The 27,272-nt window shown below is 37.7% G+C and overlaps 1 protein-coding gene across 2 annotated transcripts; it reads left to right on the top strand.

Moving 5' to 3' along the window:
• Positions 1-162: 162 nt before the first annotated feature.
• LOC105424327 (nose resistant to fluoxetine protein 6) lies at positions 163-24,639 on the top strand. 2 transcript variants are annotated; one of them, XR_016138232.1, is made up of 13 exons: positions 163-3,327; positions 6,261-6,457; positions 9,524-9,732; positions 19,125-19,378; positions 19,479-19,649; positions 20,032-20,125; positions 20,206-20,325; positions 20,619-20,784; positions 21,356-21,531; positions 22,303-22,432; positions 22,966-23,283; positions 23,736-23,913; positions 24,080-24,639. XR_016138232.1 is itself a non-coding variant. In XM_011634499.3 (13 exons), the coding sequence occupies exons 1-12, from the start codon at positions 2,871-2,873 to the stop codon at positions 23,859-23,861; spliced, it is 2,418 nt and encodes an 805-aa protein (XP_011632801.2). In that variant the 5' UTR covers positions 164-2,870; the 3' UTR covers positions 23,862-23,909; positions 24,080-24,639. The 2 variants fall into 2 exon arrangements, 1 of the variants encoding a protein (XP_011632801.2); XM_011634499.3 differs by having other exon boundaries at positions 164-3,327; positions 23,736-23,909.
• Positions 24,640-27,272: the final 2,633 nt, after the last annotated feature.

The following is a 27,272-nucleotide window of genomic DNA, read 5'->3' as shown; positions in this document are numbered from 1 at the left end:
ATTATCTCTCATATATCTCTATTTTGGCAGCATAATGAGAATTCTGTGGGAGAATGCAAAATGGAGGCGATTAAAGTTTTAAACTTTTGTATCAAACAAAGGGAAAGGAAAAGCTCGAATGTCATTACTATGTCAGCTACAACGTCTCGTCGTCGTCATCGTCATCGTCATCGTCGTCGTCGTCGTCGTCGTCGTTGTGCCACTATCATCGCCAGTGAGAAAAAGCTTACACTTGCCTTGCCACTTAGATACAAGACTCATATTTCTTCTGTTTACAGCCGAATAAGCCAGATGCCTCTCGAGAGGAAAATTCCCTTCTCCTCGGGGCCCCTCTTTTCACCATTTTCCAGACCGTGTTATCTGGAAGAATGTCCGCCTCGTCGATTTCCGCCCTTACTCGGCACGACCTCTTATTCGCTGCCAATCTCAACCGAGATCAATCATCCTATATCTCCCCTGCTTTATTATTTTAGGTGACAGAAATCGGCCCTTTTTGAGACTCAATGGTGCACGTAAACCTATCATTGATAAGAATGTCGAATCTTTACATCTTCGTAAAATTGAAAAGGGACTTTCTCGATTTTCGTGTCCAATCCCACATTATTTCTGGATATTGCGCTTTGTACACCGAGTAAATTGTTTATTACTAAAATACGTAATATTGAGCTAATATATCGGCTTTAATGCGTAATATATCTAATAACGAAAAATATTGTTATCAAAGCAACGCCTACTCGGAAGTGCATGCGCGACTCTCAAATAATAATCAGAGATAATGAGAAATTAATATTGGTTATTAATACGATTAATATCAACATTATTGAATTAATTATAATTGAATCGCTCAAACGTTCTCTATACGGTACGGTACGATACGGTAATAAGTGGAAACTGATATTTGCATTGTAACGAAAATGGTTTCTAAGCCGCCGCATGCCTCAGGAATGAAATCCATCCTGATCCTTTTACTAATTAGCAATTCCTGCGATTTACATGTATGACGAGGATAACCTGATAACGTTTCCCGAAATACATACGGAGATGAATGGATTATAATTTTCTCAATTACAGTGCAGATGTATACCATAATTAAATATTTCGTTGAAATCAATTGTACAACGTACAATTACGATGAAAATAATGTTCCATTAATATTGCAACGTAAAAATAAAAGTTTTCAATTAAAGTTTTACAGATTATTACACTTAAAGCTTATCAATCATTTTGTGTAAATTTTAATTTAAAATAATGCACTAAAGTTTTTCTTATAAAATATTATATGTAATTAAATTCCGAATATTGTAATATCTCATATATTCGAGTTGTACATTTATGTATACTTTCTATATATTTCTTTTTTGCTTGTACGTTAAAATATTTCTTTTTAACATTACAGCACAAGTCAAATTTTTTTCTGAAAAACAAACAAACTAAACTTTGCTTCATTTATCTTTGTAGTATAAAATAAACCATTCGTCATTTTTCATTTCGCATATACCATGGTGTTGTGATGCATTATAAATAATTGTTGTTATATGTTACATACAGAGAGATAAATTTTTGGAGGGAAAATTCGATGCTTTATGTAAGCAATTTCTACGTATTTCTATATATAATGTCTCATCGTAACTGTCATATTATAATTATATAAAGCTGTCCTTAATAATTACCGCGGACAGTTGATTAGTAATCAGAAATGGAGCGTGTCTGATAATATGAGTGCACTCTTCCGAGAAATTACGATGATATTACGCGTGCGAATGTTGCTTTCGTTCAAAAATTCAAAGAACGATTTGTATCAAAGTACCGCCTAATAAAATATAATAAGGCAATTAATAAAACTAATATATGGTCAAATATATTTTGTTACCGTTTTATCAATTACGATTATTTGGCGCGACACGTCTCCTATCGAGCAATGGAAAAATTGGCTGCACACCACGACATTTCTTTGCGACCTGGAGAAGGAAATGCGTTACGGCGGTAAAGTGCATCGTCGTAAGAGAAAGGGGAACCCACTATCCGCGGGTGAACGTTGTTGCTGCAGACTTTATTCGCTTCATTCAGTGCGTGATCCTTAGTCTGTCATATGTGCGGGCACCTTCCTCATTGCTCTAAAGAAAACCCCCGTAATTTTTCTCTGTGTGCTCGCTAAATCTGTGGAAAAAAAAAAAAAAAAAAAAAAACGTGCCCAGATTGCAAAGTGCCTGAGATCGGATAAACTGTCTTCGTGCGGTTCGCATTCTTTTCTCTAATCGTATCAGTGAAACTTGGAAATGCGTCGCAGTTAACATCGAAACCTTATTAGGAGTGGAAAAATTTTACATTGAAATTTAATTAATGCATCACATTAAAATATAAAATTTTTTAAATATTTTTTTACATTAAAAAAAATTAAGAATTAATTCTATTAGTTAAACGATTCGTGAATATCTTAAGGAAATAAAGTAACAATTTTCTACGTTATCGATTGATTACGGCGACTGAATGCGGCGCTAAGATTGGTGTATCGGAATCGTTGCGGTCCGCAGCAAATCGCGCGTGTTTGATCGCCAAAATCAGTACTTCAGGCACCACGCGTAATCAAGCGTAATTCTCCGAATTCTAAACACTGAATCGGCATTTCCTGCATTCACGTATCTCTTCAAGCATGCTTGAGAATCCGGCCGAGTGAACACTCATTACAACGGCATTACGACTTCCCTTCGGAGGAATTTCATCGAAAGCTAAGATGACGGGATCCAGAGATTTTAATGACGGAAATCGATGAAATCGATCTCCTTCCTTTTAGACAAAAAAAAAAAATCTAGTCGATCGTTTCCCAAAGCGCAAGTGAATTCTGTAAGGTGGATCCTTCGAACAGAGGAAGCATGGCACGTTTGTCGAATTATTTTCTGGTGATCTTGTGTATCACTTATAAAGTGGTCGCGGAGAAAGAATCAAACATCCTGAAATTGAGCAGATCGCACAAGGTTGCTCCGAACGTAACAACAATAACATCAAGCTTTAACGATACGAAATATACCCCGGAGAAGAATGAATCCGTTAAGCAGTCGCCCCTAATTGCCTTTAGCAAGAACAATCCAGAGCTGGACTGGAAGAATTACTTGAAAATGTTTGACGGGAACGAAGAGGAGCCTCGGGATCTCGATGTCGATTTTATGAAGGAGAAACTCGAAAGAACGGCCAACAGTATACAATGGCTCGCTGATCTTTACGATCCTCTCAGGTGGGCCAGAGTACCCGGGGAGCTTCAAGACGAATGCCGAAGGGATATGGAAAAATTTCTCGGTGCACTGAGAGATGGAAAACTCTGGGCGGCGAAAAGTGAGTGACTGATTGATTAAAATATAGTCGTAACTTCTTCAAGATTCCTCAAGATAAAATTTTATTTTTACATTCGATTAATTTCTATTGGATTTTCGGTCAACAAAGGATTATAGTTAATTGCTGCGAAAACATATTCTTGGTTTAATAGAAACTCTGGAAACGTTTACATTCTCGGTTAGATACGTAATTGTTATCATAATCAGTGAATTGCTAAAGACCTCCTTATTTTATGAAACTGCAATATCTCGCGCGTCATAATAGTCGAAGCGCTTTGACCTAGTTTGCAGCTTTGATTTAATACACTTCCTGACTTCCTTCTTACAACAATTCTCAAGTCTTTACTTCACACGTTCCTGCAAATGTTGTATTACGGAAATGAAATTTGACCGCTTCTATTTTGAAGATGACACTTTGCGAGAGATTCAGAGGAGAGAATCAACTGCGAAGTCGTGCAAACGAATCGCGCTGAGGTATTAACATAAAACTCGGGATAAAACTTCTTGAATTTAAAATGAAAAAATGGATAGAAGAAGTGTAACTATTTTCATAAGTAAAAAATTGTTTTAAAGAGAATTTACCATATCAATGATGAAAAATGCAATTATGTTTTCCGTAGAAATTTTACACATTGTTTACTCGTTTCATTTTTATTCTTTTATACATTTCTTAATAATTTAAAAAAGATTAAATATTTTTGAAGATAAATAAATTTAATAAATTTAAAAACGTAAAATTAAATATTTTCTCTAGAGCTAAGCAAATTTTTATCATCCTTGATAACGAATTAAGATAAGTACATCTCCTTTTTGCATTCGTAATGTACGCGGAAATAACATACTTTTCGGAATTTCTCACATTTCAACAATCCTTCTCAACGAAAACTCCTTTTGTTACGTGAAAATCAACAATCCTTCTCAACGAAAATTCCTTTTGTTACGTGAAAATCAGCAGTCTAGTCACGTACTATAAATATCTATTATAAAATTTCATTATCCAAATATGCTGCACGTGTAATAGTATATTACGCAATTAATTCAAATGGAAATGAAAAAGTACACTCCCAAATTATTTTGCATAAGCGACATAATCAATCACGATTAACTAATAATAATCGCCGCGGTCTACGGTATCATTATCGAGGTCGTCCGTCCGCGATTTAGAAAGCGAGAAAGGCTCGCCGGGGAAGCTGAAGTGGAAGCCGGACCGATGAAAGCATCCAGCTGCGGCGCGGCCCGCAAAGTCACATTCGCGGATCTACAATGATTTCCGGTCACGAGCTGCGTCCGCATTATCGATATCCGCGGTAATGACGGTCGACGGATGCGCGGACGGCCAATTGGCCGTGCCGTCCCATTTCGCGTCGCGGCGACAATTGCGAAACTGCAAAATCGCAGCCCGGCGTGACACGCGACGCCCGGCACAGGTGCATCTTCGCGCCGCCGCGATTCGCGGATGGCGAGGCTCTTTTAAAGGTCTTCGCGCGGTTGCAATTATACCTAGAAAGCGACGCTAATTGTCGGAAACAATTTTTCTATCCCTGACTCTATTAATGACTCGCTTAGACTCCCTCGGTAAGATAACGGTGTCACTATGCGTACGCGGAGAAATTTTTTAAACGCGACGGAACGAGCGATTTCGCAGTTCGCACGCCACGCGCGCCTCTGTCAAGCGCGAAAAAGATTTAAGATACATCTACGAGAATTAGATTTACTCGCTGATGAAAATAACTATGTTAAGCAACACGATCACAAAGTACGCGACGACAATAAGCGAAACTCGGGTAATTATCGAGCTACCGCGCGCGGTAGGCAATAAAAAGTTGCATCGGTAATTTCGTGTCGTTGTTGCGGGAGATTGTTTCCAAATGTTTCACGGAAAAAGCATTTGCATTAAGCAATCTCTTTCGTTTTGATCTCGCGGTTGTCATAACGCGCAATAATGAGTCATTATTCCCAAAGCTACGTTATCCATCAATCAGCCGGACGCCATTGCGCCATTGTTGTGAATTCCATCACCAAAATGCGGCAAAATGACGAACACATTTATGACAATCACAAAATAATTCTATGATGTTTTTTACGACTATTTCTTATCTGTGCGATATATCATGTGTACAGGTAGAGATTGAAATTATGACGTTCGATAATTTAACTCAACTTTAACTTTCGCTCGGAAGTCACAACAAACTTAAAACGCTCGTGCTGAATGGAGCCGGAGATATTATTACGCGTCGAAAGTACGCAACACACTTTATTTCGTTCGTCGTTTACGATACGGCCTCTTAAAATTTCATTTCACGAGTTCATTTGCGTAATACCGACTTCCAGATTATCACACGAAATTGATTACTTTCGCGATAAGCGGAGTCGCGCGTATTACGGTTTTTACGGTGGCGATCGGCTGACGCGAACATGTGCATACGCAGCCCGTCTGGCTGCACTTTCTACTCTCGCGGTCAACACGAAGTCGGTTTACGTAACTGACAATGAACCTTCCGCCGACAGCCGTGTAATCGAGCCCCTCGGGGAACTTGAGACAAACGAAATTTTATTGCGCTCCTGGCGCAGACAGCGACGAACGTTTAAAGAGAAAGACCGGGGAAAAAGTTATAAAGCGACCGTAACCGAGGCGCAGCATCCGGACAGCCGAGATCTCGTTCAGAGAGAGATCTCGAGAGCATTTTTCCCGAAGAGAAAAAGAAACGTCGCGCGTGTTGTCTATGCGATTTGTTCCTGCAAATTTGTCGCGCGTTGTCCTCATGCATGCTCGTTTTTCGCGTTTTTCCTCAGAAGTGATTTTCCGTCTTTCTCTCTTTCTCGCCTCTCGTAAGGAAAACACGCGGATAAAAATCGCACGAAAGCGGCATGCTTATCTCTCGTTCCACCCAGATTACCCCGACAATTATTTTTTCATCTGACTTTTCTTCTCAGTGTCGGATGCGAGCGGCCGCTACTCTTCGCAATTTCACTTTGGCAACGGCTTTTGGCTGGGCTCGATTACACTCTGCAGAGAACTCAATAGCACCGATGGAAAAAGTATAATGAGCATCGAGGAGCAATCACCCTTCGCCTTGAGATTTCACGTCGCAAGAATTTACTTAAATCTCCCGAAGGAGGTCGACTTTTCGGTGAGTAAATTTCGACAGTTGTAAAATAATAATTACGCCACTGTTACATCATATTTATTACGTTTGCTTAACGGCAATATTAAAAAACAAAATAAATTTTCACGAATTAATAATAAATTTTATTTATCCATTTATATATATAATTATACGAAAATACATAAAAAAAACATTTCTTTTATATTTCTAATATATAATAATAAAAATGAATGTCTTTCTGAATGAATTTTAATGCGATCAATTGAATGCATATTTAAATAAATAAAATATGTTAAATAATTTACAAGTAAATCTGATCTTTATTTTTAATTATTTTTGTAAATAAAAATATATCTTACAATCTTATTATTACCACCATGAATTATCCATAACGGTATACAACGAGGCGGATATTATAATATTATGTTGCGGCCTTTTGTGGATTACTGTATTTCCTATTCAATGACACGGTTTCATCATTCCACACTTGTATATATTATGATTATAGATAAATTATACTGTACAGAAATTAATTAAGCACGCATCGGTACTCCGTTCAAGCTGACGAAATCGTTATGAGATATTATATACCTCTACGTTTCTCGAATTATTCATCAACTATTAGTTTCTATTTGTTATTAATTATTGTGCCGTAAATAATCCGCGTTTAACTGCAATATAATGTGAAATATTAACACGTAATTATTAAGGTCCTCAAATTATTGTTCTCTTATCGCTTCTCATGCATGTTAAAATATTCAATGTATTTTAACACAATTGATGTAGATAATAAATTCTAAAAATTTATATATAGAAAATTCTTTAAAATATTCATCGCTGACGAAATATTTGTTGAATTATCTCTCATCATTTTATTTCAAATAATGATTTTATTCAAATTAAATTTCAATAAACGTGAACAAATTATATATAAGAGATTGAGGCATTTTAAAAATTAAACATAATTAATATTTATTAGCAATTCAATAGTATTAATAAAAATATATAATTGTGGAAAATTTTCTCTCTCTTTTTGTGCACATGTAATCTACATATGTTTTAAGTCTAGTTATTTATGAGAATGACTTCTGATATTGCTTTATCTTGTTGCACCTATTTATACATATTGAAAAGTTTTCATAATGTTACCGTTTTTTATGCATTAGATTATGTAATACTTGTTCCTGGAAATATGCAAGGAAATCAACTGTAGATTTCAAGTTTTAATTAAAAAATATTTGAAAAGAAGCAAAAAAGCAAATAAAATAATACTTGATATATAAAGATAAAAACTTAATATATTAAGAGTTTTTTATAATTTAAATAATTATTTTTATTATAGACATATTTATACGTAAATATCTTTTTCAATGTTTATTATCCATGAAAATTAAACATCATGAAGAAATTTAAACAAGAGAAATTTAAATTTATTCTCCGAAAAGCCAATATTTTTTTATTGTTATATTTTATTATGTATTTCTATTTTCCATATTTTACATTTTCATTATTATTCATATAAACAAGAAATTCGCAAACTTAAATAATATCTTTTAAAAAATCATTCGTAAATATTATTAATATGTAATTAATATCTTTATGATGCTCTTTTCTTGAAAATTCTATCTGTATAAAATATTTGATAAAAAAATATATCTTTATTAAATTTGAGAAACTTTTCTTTTAGAAAAATCGTCTCATTATTATTATTATTATTATCTTCTTATCGATCTTACTCTACTCTCTTATGAATTATTTCTCATCATTTTTTATTCTTTCAAGAATTACTCTACGACGTATATTATTTAATAATTATCATCTAATAATAAATACACGGCGCACAAAAACAAGCCCTTACACGAAAAACCAACACACGCCTTATGTCACACGCAAAAATAATGACTACCTTACATCGTGCGCGACACGAATTTCAAATGCTGTATAATTGAGCCAATCAACTCTCGCCGTAAAACGTTTCCAAATACTAAAGATAAAAAATAAAGATAAAAGTACGCTTGTTTTATTTTTGCACGGCAAATTAGATTATTGAAACGAAAAAGTATTAAGCGTGCAGATCGCATTGCATTTTTGTTAATTTAACGATCCAGTAATAACAACTGGCGAGCCAGTTTAACTTCCGATAGGAAAAGTAAGTTTCGGCATTTGCACTAATAAGATTATTCGATGACTTAAATCCCAAAGTTCCTCAATAGTACTGCTTCAAATGTTGGAAACTCCGTGCTTTCCGCCTTTAATTTTGTTATTCTTATACGGAGTTGGATATCATTATGTGTTAATTAATAGAATTTCCTGCCTAAGCGATTTCACGATTTGCGAATTGCGATACGTGCGATTTATCGAGTCGAAGTTATTACTAAATAAAAAAGAAACTCACATTCAGGGCCATCTTTTAAATTCAATGAATTCAACATTATTGAACTGGAATTCACGCTATCGAGGGTAGAAGAAAAGAAAAGAAAAGAAAAAAAAAAAAAAAAAAAAAAAATGGAGCTGCATGTGGTGCACTATTCCAAGAGCTGATAGAAAAAGTTTAAAGTACGTTTTTTTTTTTTTTTTTTTTTTTTTTTTTTTTTTTTTTTTTTCCGTAGTCACGGATTCTCGTTCCCATTGCTGCGCGATCGATAGATTTACACGACTAAATGAAAATTATCTTCTCGTGTATTGGACAAGATTAATCGTGTCGCTACATTTTTCCGTGATCCCTTTTGATCTGAAAAGATTCGACCATTCGAATACGGAAAATTTAGAATTCTATCAGTTTTTTTTTTCGCGCGTAAAAACAGCGAAATACGGAAATACATCACGGAATAAACATATTTATAAAATAAAGAAAAGGAAAGGAAGACGCTTTCAAAAAGAGGTTTTCTTCCTCAGATTTTTTTGTAATGAGCGGTCAGTATGTCATAAATCATCAATTTTTTGAGCGATTAACACCCTTTGCAACAAGCAGAAGCACCGAAATGTGGAGGAAAGGTACCTTATCTCGTAAGATTTATCAATGAAATAAGTTTCGTCGGGGGACAGAGAACTCTTCGCCGTAACGAGATCATTTCATTTTTGTGTTTCTAGACACGTCAGGTGTTTTTGGGTCTCTGCCTGCCGGGAACATGCGATCGCACATCTCTCGCCTCGATGCTACGGGCCAGCGCTGATAGAGTCGAACGCGAGGGCAATTCGACCTATCGATCGAGCGGCCCGAAGATTCACGTTGTTACGGTGAAGCCCGTGCCATCCAGCAATTACTGCGCTTGGCAAGATCCCAAATTTTACGTGCTCTCGTGAGTAATCCTAAAAATCCCCTTATAGCCGGACCGTAAGTTGCTCGGAAAGCATTGCCGAGCGGCGTGAGCTCGCGATATGAGTTTTTTTTGCACATCGCATGATTATTCAATAACGTTGAAAAATGCATCGATTCAATGGGAGGGTAATCGAGAGGTAATTGTTACTTAATCCACACACACACACACACACACACACACACACACACACACACACACACACACACACACACACACACACACACACCGTAGATCTCGACCGCAATTGCCCGATGTAATTGTACATGCGCAAATATTAACTGTTTTTATACGACATTTGTATTACGCTATTCTATTTCACCACGTTCCAGATAAGATTGCTCCGATAATAGAAAAATATTATTCATGTGATTTAAAGTGAACGCGGAGCGCTTGAGCTATCTAACGGCGTAACTTGGAAAATTTCATTCTGGGACACGGTGCTCCTTTCAAACTTATGAAACTTACTTGCTGTACTTTCGGTAAACGCAGGTACCTCCATCCCTTATTGGTATCTCTGAATATCTAAGTTGATATTCCTATATTAAAGAAAGATCACGGTACCCAGGACAAATCTATTTCCTCGGCGAATCGAATATATTTGTTTTCGATTCGAATGTAACGTCACCTAACCGCATTTCGCATGCACGCGCTGCTCGAAAGAACAATAATCGCATGTTAAATGGTGCATATTGCGATACTGCATTGCGCATTGCAAGTTTTGAATCAAGAAAAATAATCTTCGTAGTTAAAAAAAAAAAAAATTCTAATTTTCCATTTGAAAGACGCGTTACCTGGAAATATTCACAACGTTAATCGAGATTGGAGTGTATTCTAAAAGCGGACATTTTGTCGGACGCGTATCGCGTTGTGTAGTTCCGTTTTATCGGCTATTACAAAATACGCTCGGCTCTGCGCGATAAAATGCGATAAAATTTGCGGAAGATAAAACGGGATGATTTCAATGACCACCGATCGATACTGTTTACTCGCAATTTTCCGAGTGAAATGTGTAATGATAATTTATGCTTACATCCACTTTAATAAATAAATAAATACGAGGCTCGAGTTCATCATATGCGAAGAGCGTTACTCCTTGTTTAAGACCCGTAACCACGTGATAGGCGGAAATGTTTTGCAATCGCATATTGCACAACGCGTTGCAATCAAAGATTTTTGTATTTTCCTACGTATTTTATAACGAATTAATATATGACGTGGACAAGACGAAAATGCGTCGTAATTTAGACGCATGCTACTACAGCGAACTTAAAAAGTAATTAATTACAACTTCCTCCATAATTCTGGGTGAAAATAAAGCACGCTAGGATCATACGGCGACAATATATTATATAATCCTTTAAAAAATGTCCCCCTGGTAAATCCCAGAACGCTGTATAGCGTATCAGGCCTTTCATTCTCGGCAACAAAAATCGGGGGTTTATCATCTTTAGTTTACATCATGAGAAAAAGATTCTTTCATAAATTTTTCATTTATCCTTTTGCATTTTTAAATGTAGAAAATTAATATCGACGACACAACATATAATTTACATTAGCAATGCAAATGCGACTAACGGAAATTCTTTCAACCAAATTGAGTTTCACAGAAACGGAATAAAAAAACTGTCAGCCGTACAAAACGAGTTATATCCTTAAAAATCTACGAGTGGAAATTAATTTAAGCGGCTTCCGCCGCTTACGTGTTAGATAATAACTGCGTCAAATCGAAAGATCGAGAAACACATACTGTCCGCGTATAACTGCAGTTCGGGACACTCGAAAAGTTTCGACCTGCGATAATAGTTTTGTCACTCGACGTATCTCTGACGTGCAGGTGAAAGCAAGAGTTCAGAGCGGGATTGGCTAATTTCGACCGCAGATTGCAGTCGAACTTTTGCCATATACGTCCAAAGTTCGGGTCTCGGAGCGTTATCGAAGAAAGGCACGTGAGCGGATCTCCTCGAGCCCTTTCATTTTTGTCCGATCGAAAGTTGCACTTTGTCCGCGCGCGCGCGCGCGCGCGCGCGGATCTATCACCGTTTTCTAATCACGACACGACGGAACGGGATCGCCGACACGCCGGATTATTTATTACGCGGCCGAGATAGCCGCACGCGAAATGCAGTTTATGCGCATCTGACGTAGCCGGTTACGTGAGCGTGTAAGCGTTGCACCCGTCAAAAGAAAGTGCGGGAAGTGTGTTGCGCACGTGAACACGGCTTGAACGGCGGCGAATGCGAAACGTAAATTGTATCGCGTTAGCCTGACGGCGTTCGCCTGACTATACATTGCCGTGGCAATGAATCAATACCGTGAGATTTTTTTTTTTTCGTATCCTCGAATGACACTCGGCGTCATCGTACGCTTAATTACACCCAATTGCATAATCGTTTCGCGTTTCGCAAGCGGAGAAACTCGGTTTACATGAGCTGTGAGGGTATACTACGGATCTAAGATCGTGCCGAAAACAACCGCAACGATCCAGCGGGAATCCAATCAAGAGTCTATTAGTTATCAGAGAGTGCGCTTTCAATTTAACTTGGTTTATTTGTCAAGTAACTCCGATATATATCTCAGCTGGACGTCTCTAGTATTTCCAAATTTGGAACGGAGCCCAAGAGAGCAAAATTAACATCGCTGGGTATATACCGCGACACGGTAAAAAGAATAGGTCGGAGGAGGAGCCTCCTTTCCTTCCTTTCCTTTCCCAAGTCAAGTTTTCTAATTTACACTCGTCCGGAGGAAAGAAGAAAAATTGACGACCGACCGTTTCACGGAGTCAGTGCCAAACGTCGGTGTCACAAGCATACTTTCGCGGTTGCGAAGGTTTCACCTGTCGTTTCATCGATCATCGAAAGGGGAGAATTACAACGTGCGCGAAACTGCACGTCGGCCGGTTGCATAATGGCGGCGCTCGTGCGATCCCCGGTGGTGTTCGCAAACAAGACGAAGGCAAACAGCCCGAGCTACGGGATATCGCGGATGTCAAATTGAGCAAGTGTGTCCGTTGCACAGGAGGCAACGATGCAACCTGCCAATGTGTCACCATTACTCTTTTCTAACCTTCTAGCCGGGCCTGCTGCCATATCCCTCGCGGCATTATCGCAATCGCGTTATCGTAATGCGCGCTCACTTTTGCCATAAATGTTATGTAAATTGCATCACTCTCTCGGTCTCTCGGTCTTAAAAATGGCCGGGAGCTTAATAAGAACGGGACACACATCGTTATCGCGATCCTGCATATCGCGTAATAAATTGCACGCGATCTCTCGGACATGCGATCCCTACTAGCTTTGCGGCTCCTCCACGTCGAGGTTGCATTTTAAAGAAATGAATATTTCATTGATTCGATTGCAATTTACCTTAACCGCATCCCTTTCACATTACAGATGTAAATGAGACGTTGCCGGCCGTAACGATCACATAGGCTTGTCACATTCATCCGACGTTGTTGACGTTCATTCACAAATATTTCTCTCTTTATCAGCCGTTTTGCCGACTTTATACACGTTGCAAATGTCAAGTTGTATATATGACTAAGCTTTAATTAAGCGAGTAATCGAAGTACGATAAATCCAGACTAGAGATTACATTAGATTCTCGTCAAGGAGAAATCACATTGATACAGCGGTTGGATTATTCCTTAAGCATGCCATATGTTACGCGCTCGCAATCGTTAGACGATTAACCAGTATGCGGCATTATTACAATTTCACGTGGCATTAATTACGGTACGGTATTGCGTAAAAGCGGCATGATACTGTTTGAATAGCCGCCAATGGTGTTACGCGAACGTTTGCTAATTGTGAGTCACCGATTAAACGCATGATACAGGAAGAGAAAACTTTTTCTCGGCGGCCGCGCCGTAGAATGTCGATCATTTGCTTAACGGGGGAGACACGTATATATAATTCGCATAATTCGCAATGCACTGCAAAGCATTCCGATCGAACGGCCGATTGCCGAACGCATACGTGCTGCCGAGAGCAGCGGGCAAAAAATTGGCGCGCGACGCCGGTAATTCCGCGTAGCCAATTTTCTATATCGGTCCGCGTTACCGCAACACCGTCGATCCGTGTTGCAATGCAAACATTACCTCCTCTTCTACCTAGGCCCCGGAATGTCGACCGCAGAAATTCGAAGAAATTGAAAAATGCAATCGTACATGTTGCACGAAATTCGTGTTTGTTGAGCAAAGAATATGCAACAGAATTCAGAAATGGGCAATCTTTTCGCGGATTCTAACGAGACGTAATTTTGACGTGTCGTGTTGGCTCACACACACACACACACACACACACACACACACACACACACATTTCCGCGAAGCAGATCGGATTAAAAACTGAGTTAACATCTTAACTCGAGCATTTATATTGACTAATGAGCTCGCTAATCCGACGTTCAATGAGAATAGGCCGGCTAAACGGTTTTACAATGACTCTTAATACGATTAAGACGAATGACTCTCGAGTCTAACCGACTGTTAACGCGCGCGAGAGAGTGATCGTTCGTAAGACGATGACGGTTTCAGCTCTGATCGACACCGCTTTGAAAGTCCTGACGTATACTGGGATAATCGTTTGAACCTGATGATGTCTCGATATGCCCCAGTTGCGTTTATACCACCGTTGCAGAAACGACGCGCGGCGCGATTGCGTCCTTGCGCGTAATGCATAATAACGATGAGGTTAACGACGACTCGGAATTGTCGGGGAAATTGCGCGGTTCAACTTCCAAGGAGAGTTACAATCTAATAGCCCGATTTAGCGGGGCTCATGCGGCCTGTCTCCAAATGTTATTTCGCGTCGACACAACACGTAAAGACCGGTTCTAGGTAAATTCGCTCGCTCAAGAAGTTTCACGGCTCTTAGACACGCATCGTTTTCCGATTTGTTACGAAACGAATTACAAGCCGCCCGAATGGGATATGAATAATAGCGCGTCGAATCTCGGATTCGCAAACAACAAGTCGGACCGCGCTATTACACATTACATACACGTGGCAGTGAAACGCCATGTTCAAACAAACGCGACGATCGTCGGCTCGCATTTATTATTAATATCGGTGAAATATCTACGAGGCAATTTTGTCGACGAGAGGCGAAATATAAAAAAATTTCGTACGGTTCTTTAAGTGCAGCGTGAAGACAACATGGATAAATCAAATGTGATAAACAAGGCTCTTCGCAGCGACACGCGCGTTAAGTTATTACGGCCCTAAATTACCGCTAAATCGATAGTTGCTTCACCTCGCAGTGGCCTCTCTAATCCTATAATGTTCAAGTGTCGATCGTAAAATTACGTTAAATAATTACCGCATTAATATAACGTTCATACCAAGGACGACATATTTTATAAAGAAATATATACCACTCTACCGCGTTGTAGATTATTGTTTTCGCTAACGAGCTGCGCTAAATAACAATTTCAATTTGCCCAATTAAAAAGTACAAAAGGCCGTTGTTGAAAGAAACAATCTCAAATAGATAATTTTTTGGGATTGACGTGAAAATAAAAATTTAATTAAGACAATATTAAATATACGTATAGAAATTGTTGTGACATTTACATCGACGAGATATCGAGGCGGGATGCAATAAGAATATCATAGGTGATTAAATATGCAATTTACGATACACAACGAAGAAGTCAGAATAACGTATTGCGACCTGAATCTCAAGATAGCTGGAAACTCAGTTTACTCAGTGTTGCTTTGGAATGAAGAGGGAAACGTGTGGGTCATAAATAATCCTTCTGGTTGCAATATGTCACAACTCTCAGCACGTAATTCTTCAAAAATCGCTCGAGATACCGCCACCATATATCCCCATATATCGCACTGTATCCCACGAACTACGTGCGCGATCGTCACGTTGTGGTCTTTTAAACTTTAATATAAACGCTTCGATGCTTCGATCGCAATTTACGCGATTCGTTGTTCACACACAAGCCCAAGATAATATTTATATAGCAGTGCGGTTCTGTGTTGCACGGCTGGCAAACAAGATGACAGTTTATTTTTAATTTTCGATAGTTTCATTAAACACGATCTAAACATGATTCAATAAAGAGTCTGGAACATTTTATCATCGCTGCGAGAAAAGCTATCATTTTCAATTATTTTTTTTGGTTTCAATCGCTTTGACCATTAGTCGAAAGAGTCAGAGATGAGCTGAGATAAGAGGATATATACGCATTTATCTAATTTTAAAAGGAAATTTAAAAAAATTTTTTTAAATTCAAAAAAATTCAAAGAAATTCAAAAAAAAAGCAAAGAAGTTAAAAGAAAATCACTCAGGTTACCCGTAAGGGTAAACAGCTGACCCTCAAGAGAGCAATGTGATGGCCGGTGCACCGGCGCGTAATTATGCACCGACCGACCGTGCACATGCACGCGCGTGTGTGTGTGTGTGTGTGTGTGTGTGTGTGGACTTATTACGCAAGATTATAGAAAGCCCCCGGTGCACGTGAAAGTGTTCGCACTATCGTCTGCATTCCGGCAGAATGCGGGCCTCGGATGCAAATCGTGTCCCGGAGCGAGTTCGGATCCAGCCAATTACACTCAACGTGGAAAACGACGTCGTAATGGACGGCCGTAACGATAACGCAAATGATATCTCGCGTGAAATATTGAAATATTGACGAGACACATCGACCGATCGCGATATTGTTGCTAAAGCTATTATTGCTATTACTTTCCGTTCTTAATTTATTGTAATATATACGCAACGCGCACGCGTGCATATGGGTATGTTCTCTCTGCGAGCATTGTAACCTTGCGATAAGCGCGCAGCTTTCAGCACGTCATCAGCGTGTACGCAATTACGAGTAATAAATATCCTGATATTTTTTTCCCCATTGTGTAATGATAAACGAGGATATCAGAAAGGGAGCGAGGAAACGAGAGCAAATCACATGAGAATTTAACCGATTGTGACACGAAATGAAAGCCTTGCCGCGATATAAAGTGAACGCCCAAACCGGATGGTGAGTTAAGTAAGCCAAATTGACTCATTCGGAAACTGATGCAGTCATCGTCATCGAGATCTGACATAAAGTATAAAAGTATAAAAAATAATTATTAACAAATTGCAAAAGAGAGAAAAGTCACTCTATTAATTTAATTATAACGATATAGATAAAAGTTTTGACAGTAGCTATCGAGGACTTGCGATTTATTTCATTGCGCGTTCAACACCTCGTTCAAAAAAGTGAAAAAAAAGAGCTTCTTTAAACGGATAAAAGTTATAAGCGGCGACGGTAACCAAAGAATTAAAACGGTAAAAATAAGTACGCAAGAAAGACGAAGAAGGAGGAAAGAAGAATAAGAAGAAGGAAACAGAAAAAGAACACGAAAAAGGTCGCAACAAAACTTTGTTTGCGAAACTTTTGTTTTCCCATTTCCACGTTCAGATCTTTCTCTTTGTCGAAATTCGCGAGTAGCATGTTAAAATAGGTCGGACTAAAAAAAAAAAAAAGAAAAAAAAAAGAAAAGGAAAGAAAAAAGAAAGCCTGTTGCCATTCTATTTCGCGCGGAGAACCGCATTTAAGCGGCGCACAAATGTGCTACAGAGGGAGGGGGAGGAAAAAGAAATCCGTAAAAACCTCCTCCTTCTCGCACTCGCTCCGAGAAAAATAATAATTTAAAGCCGACAAGGAGATATAAAGCGGAAGTTCTTTCAGCCGTTAACCTCGAAAAATAAGTGTGCGGTCCGAAACTATGAAATTTATTGGCCGAATCCGCTTTATCTGCCGGTTCCCGTCCGTGATTTTGTGATAGTCAACGGTACAGAAATATACAACTAGAACATGTTATAAAATAATCTTTTTGATTTTTTTTTTGATAATTAAATAGATATTAAACATAAACGTAAAAATTAATTATAAGAATTTGAAAAAGATATAGATAAATAAGATACTTTTTTTTATTTGAACTTGCAGCCTTCAAAGAATATTTATCACGTAACATGATCGATTATAATTTTTCAAAAAAACGAGGTTAATAATACATATCAGTTTCAGCGAAAATTAATTCATAAATGTCTACAAATGTATAAAATATGAACATTTTATTAAATTTTTGTATACTGTCTAATCTACATAGCATGTCTATCAATTATAAATCCCAATTGTGCGATAAGCTTCAACGCGAAAATTTGATTTCCCGTCCAACGTAATTCCGTAATGAAGCACGGGTTGTCAATTTTTCATCGCAAAACTGTCGGTGGAAATCATCACGATTAATCGAATCAACGGGAACTTTACTTGGATTCATCATAATTTAGAGCTGCATGCGAATCGTAACTGCGGATTATTACGTCGAATTATGAAAACTTTTGGAAACAATATTAAAGAGATATATATATTTTTAACATTGTTACAAAAAGTTTCCGCGATAAATTAGCTACATTTTCACCTAAAAGTGTAAATCTTTTTAAATATGACGTAATAAATTCTCTCCCGCTTCTCTTTCTCTTTTTGCCCCAATGAACATATTGAATGATGAATGAGGCGGTGGGAAACACATGTACGCCTTTCATCGTAGTAATTAAATCAAAAGATTATTAATTTCTGAAGAGATTAAATCGGGAAGCGACCGCGGAAAATCGCATAGAATAGTTTTTCCGAGTTTAATTTCCCGGAACATTAAACCCTTCAGCTCCAGTAAATCTACAACCGGTACTCCGTTCGAACGGGAATTGAAAAAGTTAACTCGCTCATATACAATGTACTCTCGGCGTTATTTAATTATTAAATAGATTCGCGATGATCTCCTCGTCCTTGAAATTTCTTACAGCACCGATGCGCCAATTAAGCGACTGTGTGAATTGAGTTGCGATTTCCAGCTGCGTAGGACGTGAGCCGACCAACCGTCGTATAAGCGCAATCCTCTACAATACAATGCATCTGCGCTGAATATAGAAGTTAGCTATTGTTGGCGCTGAACAATGGCGATGCATAGCCATAGAACGCCTTTCGTCTTCACTTTACGAGCCCGGTGTAAGACCATAAACGCGTCTCTAAAGACAGTTGAGTTTCTATCCATCCCGCTGATCCATTTAATCTTTTTAGAGTTTTAGACCCGTGACATATGTACTCGGCAACGTATTAAAAACTTCTAAATGCATGTTTGATTTCGCGATAACTCCGTTACGCGAGAGAGTTTTCTCAAGCGACCCGAAGGAAAATAAGATACATTTCCTACGCGCCCGCATGGATTTCGCAATTACCTTTCACGTGAAGTGATCTAAAAGATCAAGGAAATACAAATGTATTATTATTATTATTATTATTATTATGTATACCCCTGACAGATGTTATTACCGCTTTCATTATACATTTATTCACGATGAATGTCCTCGTTTCAGAGCTATCGGCGGCGCGATATTGATGCTGATGATATGCGCGGTCGTTTACGAGTACAGATCGTTCCCTCCCGTGAGGGACGTCGAGTCCTCGAGTGTGTCGAATAACAATGACAAAGGCAGCGGCTTCACGGACAAGAATCTGAATCAAGACCGCAGGATCTCGATGGGACAGGAAAACGATCAGGAGCTAATCGAAAAGGGGACGAAACATTTGCAAAAAGAGAATCCCGTTCAGAGGAAGGATTGCGGCAAAGGTCGATGACGTACACCTACCTCTCTCTCGTCAGCACTTTCTTGCGCTGGGTTACCCTTAAAAATCCTCCCAATCCAATCTTTGTCACCGCTTTTTTTCAGGGTTCTGGCTGAAATTCCTACTCGCGTTCAGCCCTATCGTCAACGGAAGTAAGATCATTAGCACCGAGCCCGCGGCGAAGGATAGTCTAACCTGTCTCCACGGTCTTCGCGTCTTCTCCCTGGGATGGGTCATCATGGTGCACACATACATTCAAGTCTTCTCCATCGCCGGTAATTTCACGGGAGTTGCAAAAACTTCTACTTTCCGAAATGAACGAATATGCGCATCGACAAGTACGGGGAAGAGGAGGGAGGGGGGGAGGAGGGGGGAGGAGGGGGGAGGAGGGGGGGGAGGGGGGAGTAAGCGTAAAATGAGAAGCGTGATAGAAGATAATAGCGTGGAGAATCGTGCCCTCATTAGGAACGCTTCAAACTAATTTGATCGCTCTACTTTCTATAAGTGGCTCTTGATGCAACTGATAGGCGTTATGATGTAATCGGGATGTATCGGGTTTTCTGATCGGGCGATAATCGAGACTCTCCTCCCCGCTTTATACTTGTACACTTTCACCGACAATTTTACGATTAAGTGTTTCCTCATTACGCTTTGCAGAGAACAAGACATTGCGCACGGTCACAGAAAGGAATTTCATGTTCCAGACCATCAGCAACGCGACATTCTCCGTGGACACTTTCTTCTTTATTAGGTAACGAATAATACGCAGTAATGAACGCTTGAATCTCAATGAAAGAGACAGAAATTAATTTTCAATTATGCTATTGACAGTGGCTTGCTGGTGACTATACTTTTCTATCGATCCTTGGGCAACCTTAATACCGAAAAGGGCAGTTATTTAAAGACAAGCTTCATCAAATTCATTATTATGGTCTTGTATCGATTCGTCAGGTAAACTTTAATCGTCGTTTTATCTCGCGTTGAAAAAAAAAAGTTTTTCCTTCGGAAAATAGAACAATTCAATTTGGATAAGATAATATCGAAAAAGACAATTATTTAAGAATAAGCTTCACCAAATTTATTATTATGATCTTGTATCGATTCGTCAGGTAAAAACTTTAATTCTTGTTTTATCTCGCGTTGAAAAAAATTTTTCTCTCTCGGAAAGTAAGACAATTCAATTTGGAGAAGATACAAATAATGCACGGTTTCTATCTTGATATCTGGCTTCTTTTTCTCCGAAGATTGACACCGGCTTACCTCTTTGTGCTGGGGATAAACGAAATCGCTATGAAGCAAGCTCAGGCCAAGACAGTCTTTTCACCTGTTATTATTGATCACCTGACCTGCGAAAAGTTCTGGTGGCGAAACGCGCTATATTTGAACTCGCTATATCCGCGCACGGAAATGGTAAGATGATGATTTATGTTCCGCTTATCCTAATGTACCTTCTTTTTTCTTCTGTTACTACGTACTTCGCGAGAGGCAAAGCTTTCAACGAAATATGAAACTTCTTGCGTGCATTCATTTTGTAACAGCATTCTGCTTTGAATAAACTTTCTTTATAGAAGATTGAAAAAAAAAACATTGCGTTTGCCGAGAAAAGCGCCGTCAGACATCATCGAAAGGCACACGACATGACGAGAACGAGGCGCGTTGGGAAATTATTTTAATATCGCTTTCGAAACAACGGCGCTTTAAATACTTGATGATACAATAAATAACGGCTAACGAGGAATATATTACGTAATGCACACGGTTATGTAAAAAACGGGTTAACAACGTGCTTTCGACGAGAGATAGGCGGAGAACCCGTAAGGATCGGTTTTTACCGTCAAAGTGAGATTTTTAATGCGTTGCCTTTCCCGCGCGTGAATTTTCCTCTGTCCTGGTTCTCTTTTAACTTTCGCAACCCCCCCGTCCGCGATGCCGATCCGCCTGGCGATTGATTCGCGCCCATATTACATTAATAACTTTCTAGTGCATGATGTGGAGCTGGTATATGGCGAACGACACGCAGTTCTATGTCCTTGGGATACTTCTTCTTTTGCTCTCGGTGAAATATTTCAAGACCGCGGTCGCCATCGTTTCGCTGTTGATCGTCTCTTCGTGGTTCACTACGTTCTCAATAGCCTACAGCAACGATTATATAGCCAGGTAATATCTCGGACTCGCAGTATCGATATTATGTATATCACTTGTCGCATGTTTCGCGCTTTCTCTCAGTTTATTATGATTAACGCGATACGATTATGATAAAATTTATTGCATAATGTTAAACGTATCGTTATAATTTAATAAGGATATTCATCAATGTCAATATATATGATTTACGAGAAATAACTTTTAAAAGATATACTCCTCTGAGTAATAAAATAAAATAAGGGACTTTCAATATGTAAAATAAAATATATTAATTAAAAGCCTATTAGTTAAAAATATCTCTTCGTCGATCCGAGAATGAGTTTATTATTCAAGATTTATTATTCATAAAAATTGTTGTTACGACATAATAATCAGAATATAATAATGCGCGGAGGGTCATCTTAATTACTTATCAATGAGAGGAAGGAATTCAAAGTTACAAACGCCTGTTCGAGACCATATCGAGTGAAACAACAATCGGGATATAACCTTTTACGGCGCCTGACTCGCTCCCCCTCGAATAAAGTGCCTTCGTCTTTTTATTCGGAACCGGGGTGGGAATACGGCGAAGGAACAATGCGATAAGCCTGGTATCTGTCGAAGCATCGCCTGTAATTGGAAGCAGGCTTTCATTTCACGCCAGCTTCGCGGCGGGCGCCGCGCCTATTATAACGCGCCATCGACATTGTACTTTGCATTATTCGCTTGCCGATGCGGCAATTTCACTTGGCGCGATACACTGCGCGTACACACGCTTAATTCCTTTATCAACTCTTCGCACAGGATCCAGGAACCGTTCGCTCTGTTCGACGAACTCTACGATAAGCCTTGGCTGAGAGCGGGCCCGTATTTCATCGGCACGATCAGCGGTTATATCCTCTTCAAAACGAAGTGCCAACTGAAGCTGCCTATGGTGAGCGCACCGAAATCACCACGTTTCCCAGCGGTTTTGCGCTATCGACTCGATCATCGAGTCAATCAGTCAGCAATATCCCCGTACGGTTCGCCGCCGCGCGATAATAACGCAATAATGCAGATTTGCCGAACGAACGGTTGCGAAATCAGTGTGTACCAAATATACGGGGCGAGACCGCGGACAATAGGAAACGGTTAAAAATAATTGGTACAGGATAATTGTACGAAAGGATAAATATAAGTTAAGTGTAACGAGTAATTTACATTATAAAAATTATTATTTAAATAATTATTAAATTAATATAATGCAAATTACTCGTATTCACTCGCATTGATAATTTTTAATTTTTTTACATTTAATATAAATTATATTATATTATATTATATATTAATTATTTAAATGACCTAAACGACGAGGATTCCTACGTTATTCCTGTACCTGTATTCCGTGAGACCTTTTCGCGCCTGTCTTGTTACTGTTAAATTTTTTTTTTTTTTGTTTCTAGAGCTAACTAAATCTCAATTCCACAGGGAATAAAATTGATTGGCTGGATGCTGTCCGTAGCCATCATGTTCTCGGTGGTGTACGGACTGTATCCCGGAAATTTGACGGTGATGGTGAGCTCCGTGTACGCTGCCTTGGGCCATACCGCATGGGCGATGGCCGTGGCTTTTATCGTGATCCAATGTTGCACAGGGTCGGCACGAATGATCGACAGCTTGCTTTCGCTTAGGCTAATGTATCCTCTCTCGAGACTCACGTATTGCGCCTACCTCGTGCATCCTGTTATCATGATGATCACGACTACACAGATGGATGGGCCGCTGCATCTCCACAATGGGATTGTGGTAAGATAAAAGATTTCCTCAATATAAAATCGCATGATATTTATACAAGATTAAGTTCGCACCATATGCGAATCGTACTTCTATATTTAAAAAAATAATAAATATAAGATAAAAATCTTTTTTATATGCAACTTTGTGTTTATGATATAAATTTGCAAAAAAAAAAAAATTATTCATAAAATATTATATACAAACATCACTGTTTTTTTTTTTGTTACAAAACTACATTTTTTTATTTATCTCTTTTGGAGAAAGAATATTTTTCTATAAGAAAAGAAAGAATATTTCCTCTTAGAGGAAAATATCCTTTCTACGATTATACTTATATAATGGATCATTTATTTTATTATCATTCTGCATTTTTGGAATTTCTAGAATTTTAAAATGCATTGCTTAAATACTTCGATTAAGTTGTAATTCTCAGTGTAAAACTATGTATGTTTCTTTTGCAGCTTATTCTATATTTCGGCAATCTAGTAGCGTCGTACCTGCTGTCGTTCTGTATTTCTCTCGCCTTTGAGGCACCGGTAGTAACTTTGTTGAAAATTGCATTCACTTCGAAGAAGAGGGCGAGGTAGAATGCGATCGTTCGTCTGACAGAAGGATAAATGCGATTATCCAGCGTAGTAAGTATGTAGAAATTATGTGATTTATCAGATAGATAGTAACTGTACGTTGCAATTGCGCACTCATCGCACCTATCGCGATAACCGTATAATTTATATAATTTGATAACGGATAATATTTATCAATCTTTATTTATATCCTTTTCTATATATATATATTATTTTTACAGATAATGACACTGCCTCGAATGTGAATCTAAAGCAAAGGTGAAAATCATCGAGTACTTTCCCAGAATGGAAGAATTCATCTTTACTCATGACCATAAATTACTGATTTCATAGTTTTTAATAATAATAAGAATTTGATGATAATTCGTGCAATGAAACAGGTTTTAATTTCTTAATGTCGAGATCTTTTTCGTAAGATATTAAATTCCTTGTAAATCAATCCATCATTATTATAATAAGAGATAAAATACCAGATAAATAAAAAATGGCATTTAATTGTCCCGGGAACGAAATAATAATGCAAATGTAAAGATTCATTCAAAATTAAAACTGATATAGACTTTTTTCAGTTTTTTATCGACTCGAAGGGTTTTGAATTTCGGGAATAGTTTTTTTTTTTGTTTATGATTCTCTCGCAGAGGTAACAGCTGAACAGAATTGAAATGGCCGAATAGAATGACAAATAATATTTCTCCCGATTTTAACGTAGTAATAATTACGCATTGAACAACATGACCTGCTAGTGTAATAATTCTTCATTTACATAATTGATAGGGAAACGTTCTTTGTTTCAAGGAAAACATAAATCGACGGTAATACAAAATCACATAGCATGTTAAGAGACCTTTCTTGCATCATCTGTAGTTGTGAATCTATCATATCGCGTGTGAATGAAATCTGATAGTAGCTGTAAATATATATAAAACAACTATAAATAATAACAAAAATCCCGATGAAATATGGAACACGATGGGTACACTGTAATATAGATATCAATCTTTGATATAATTTTTGAAAAATAAAAGAGCAAGCTACGGCAATATAAAAATTTTGCAGTGTTTTTAACAAGCTTTTGACAGTTCATTGTCAAACAATAGTAAATTCAGTTGCGTGAAATTCAGTCAGTATAAAGAAATAGAAAAAAGCACATGTGACGCGTTTATTCTGGAATTTATGCGTATCACAGGAATAGCCGACGGTTCGATAACGAAAAATAAAGCAAAAAAATATGTTACGTGGGATAAAAAAATTGACAAAAAATAGAAGTAAATGAAAAAAATACATTACCATCGCTACTTTAATAAATACAGAAAATTCATGCGAGAAAGAGATGTACGTTAAATAACAATATTTCATACATTTTACCTCTTCTTGCTTTATAATTTTATACATTTCCTGCATTTATAAAGTATTTTAAATCTGTTATTCTAAATATGAAGTCTATTTAGCACGTCATTAAAAACCGAGCATTAAAAACTGATATTAAATCTATTTAAGATGGATTACCTTTTAAAGTCCTTATCAGGGAAATCAGTTTGTCATTGTTTTATAGAAATAAGTCTCTGAAATAAGTCTCTGTTTGCTTATCATTGATTTCCTATCACATCTAGACGTACAAAGCCTCGCTTTCCTCTTCTGCTTTTAGTAACTATAAAGCAGTGCGTGACGTGAAAGGAGGCGCATGTCGCAAATTGATTTTCGATGCTCAGGAGGCATCTGCGGACGTTGCGTTTCAATGCGTTATCTGTCCGCTGCAGACGCGAAAATAATTTCAAGTTCCTTCGAGGATGCAACCGTTTGTCATCGCAAAATAGTAACAAATGGTTAATAATTGCGAATTATTCCATAAATATGCCATATCCTGCAGATATTTAACCTATTTTTGCAGCAATTTAATCTTATTTTCTTTATTCGTTAAAAACCACAATCTTTAATTTAAAACCCTTGACTAGATACCTTTAGAAATTTTCATATTTAATTTCGTTCATAGAATTTTAAATTAATTTCGATGAATGGATTATATTTACAATTACGATATTGAAAGCTACTTTGCTAGTTCTCAATAAGAGAATAATGTCGTTAATAATTAATTCCACCCGATTAAATAAATATTTGCAGGAGATAAAATAATTTTCCCCGTATTATGCGATATTGCATGAGACAGAGAGAGAGAGAGAGAGAGAGAGAGAGAGAGAGAGAGAGAGAGAGAGAGAGAGAGAGAGAGAGAACGCGAAGAAACGTACAATATTCTTTTCCACGATACTTTTCATTTCAGCATAGTAAGCATATTCGCAGTTTCATCTTTACCTTATTCCATACGTGTCACGTCTGCGGTTGGATACATATGAACTAACAGAGCGGAAAAAGAATAGAAATAATATGACGGCAAAACGTTTATACATTTAGCACATTACTACACGTGATGTGTACAGAGCAAATATCGATTACCGAGAAAAACTCACAACAACTCTTGTCGCCGGAAATTGTCGAGTATACATTTCTGTGAAACTTTATAATATTTTAATTTCAATAGAGAGGCGATACAGTGAAAATATTATTATTATTAATAATAGTATTGACGATATTACATGTATCGTTACATATATCGTTTATTATTATTTAAACGCTTTCCTCAAAATCTTTTTCAAGATCCACGAATTCGTAAAATAGGGAACTGGACGTCTGAGATATCACGAAGGCTTAGCTGTTAATTGGTGAAATTTTAATTAACGAGTTACGTGTGTACGCATCTAAATGCTAACGAATATGTAAGATAAACTGCGATGTACGAAGTAAACGGCATTAAAATTTATACCTGTTATGAAATTAACCCCGTATTAAGATAACGGACGAGATTAACCGCTATTTTTCACTGAACTTCATGACGGTGCTTAAAACCTACCGAATTTACTTAAGATTAACGTAACAGATTACTTGTTAATTAAAGCGACACCGTTACTAAAGAGTTAATTGTAGCATTTAAACGCCGAGTAAAACGCCTTCCGCAGACGATATAGTTTCGTATAGAGTGATAAATCTTTAGCTGGCCGAAGCTTTTATGGTATCCACCATCTGGCGTCCGACACGCACACGAGAGAAAATTGCTGAAGAAATTAAAGTCGGTCTTCAGATCGATGCCCAACTTATTTCAATGAACGATCCTATATCACTCTATCTATCCATTAATACGTCCATTTATGATTTCAATATATGAGATACAATCAAAATTTTGATATAAACGGAAAGAGACTCCGTACGAAAATAAATTAGAAAAAAAATCTAGGATAAAGCTTTCTTTTTCGTACAAAGTTCCGGTTCCAAGAAAATCCACTTTAAAGACTGAAAAGTAGATAATACCCTCTCTTCTTTTGTTGAACGTGAATAAATGCGTTTTTAGAATTATGACGCAAGTAA

The sequence above is a fragment of the Pogonomyrmex barbatus genome, unplaced genomic scaffold (assembly GCF_055798465.1).
Source record: "Pogonomyrmex barbatus isolate J1 unplaced genomic scaffold, ASM5579846v1 scaffold13, whole genome shotgun sequence".
NCBI classification, from domain to species: domain Eukaryota; kingdom Metazoa; phylum Arthropoda; class Insecta; order Hymenoptera; family Formicidae; genus Pogonomyrmex; species Pogonomyrmex barbatus.
This window is presented reverse-complemented; position numbering and strand designations above follow the sequence as displayed.

What these genes read in the sequence shown, in the direction of transcription:
- LOC105424327 (XM_011634499.3), top strand. Translation starts at nt 2,871, where the DNA reads ATGGCACGTTTGTCGAATTATTTTCTGGTGATCTTGTGTATCACTTAT. An exon ending in AAAACTCTGGGCGGCGAAAA is followed by an intron (nt 3,328 to 6,260) that starts GTGAGTGACTGA and finishes TTTTCTTCTCAG; the next exon opens with TGTCGGATGCGAGCGGCCGC. An exon ending in AGCAACGATTATATAGCCAG is followed by an intron (nt 21,532 to 22,302) that starts GTAATATCTCGG and finishes CTCTTCGCACAG; the next exon opens with GATCCAGGAACCGTTCGCTC.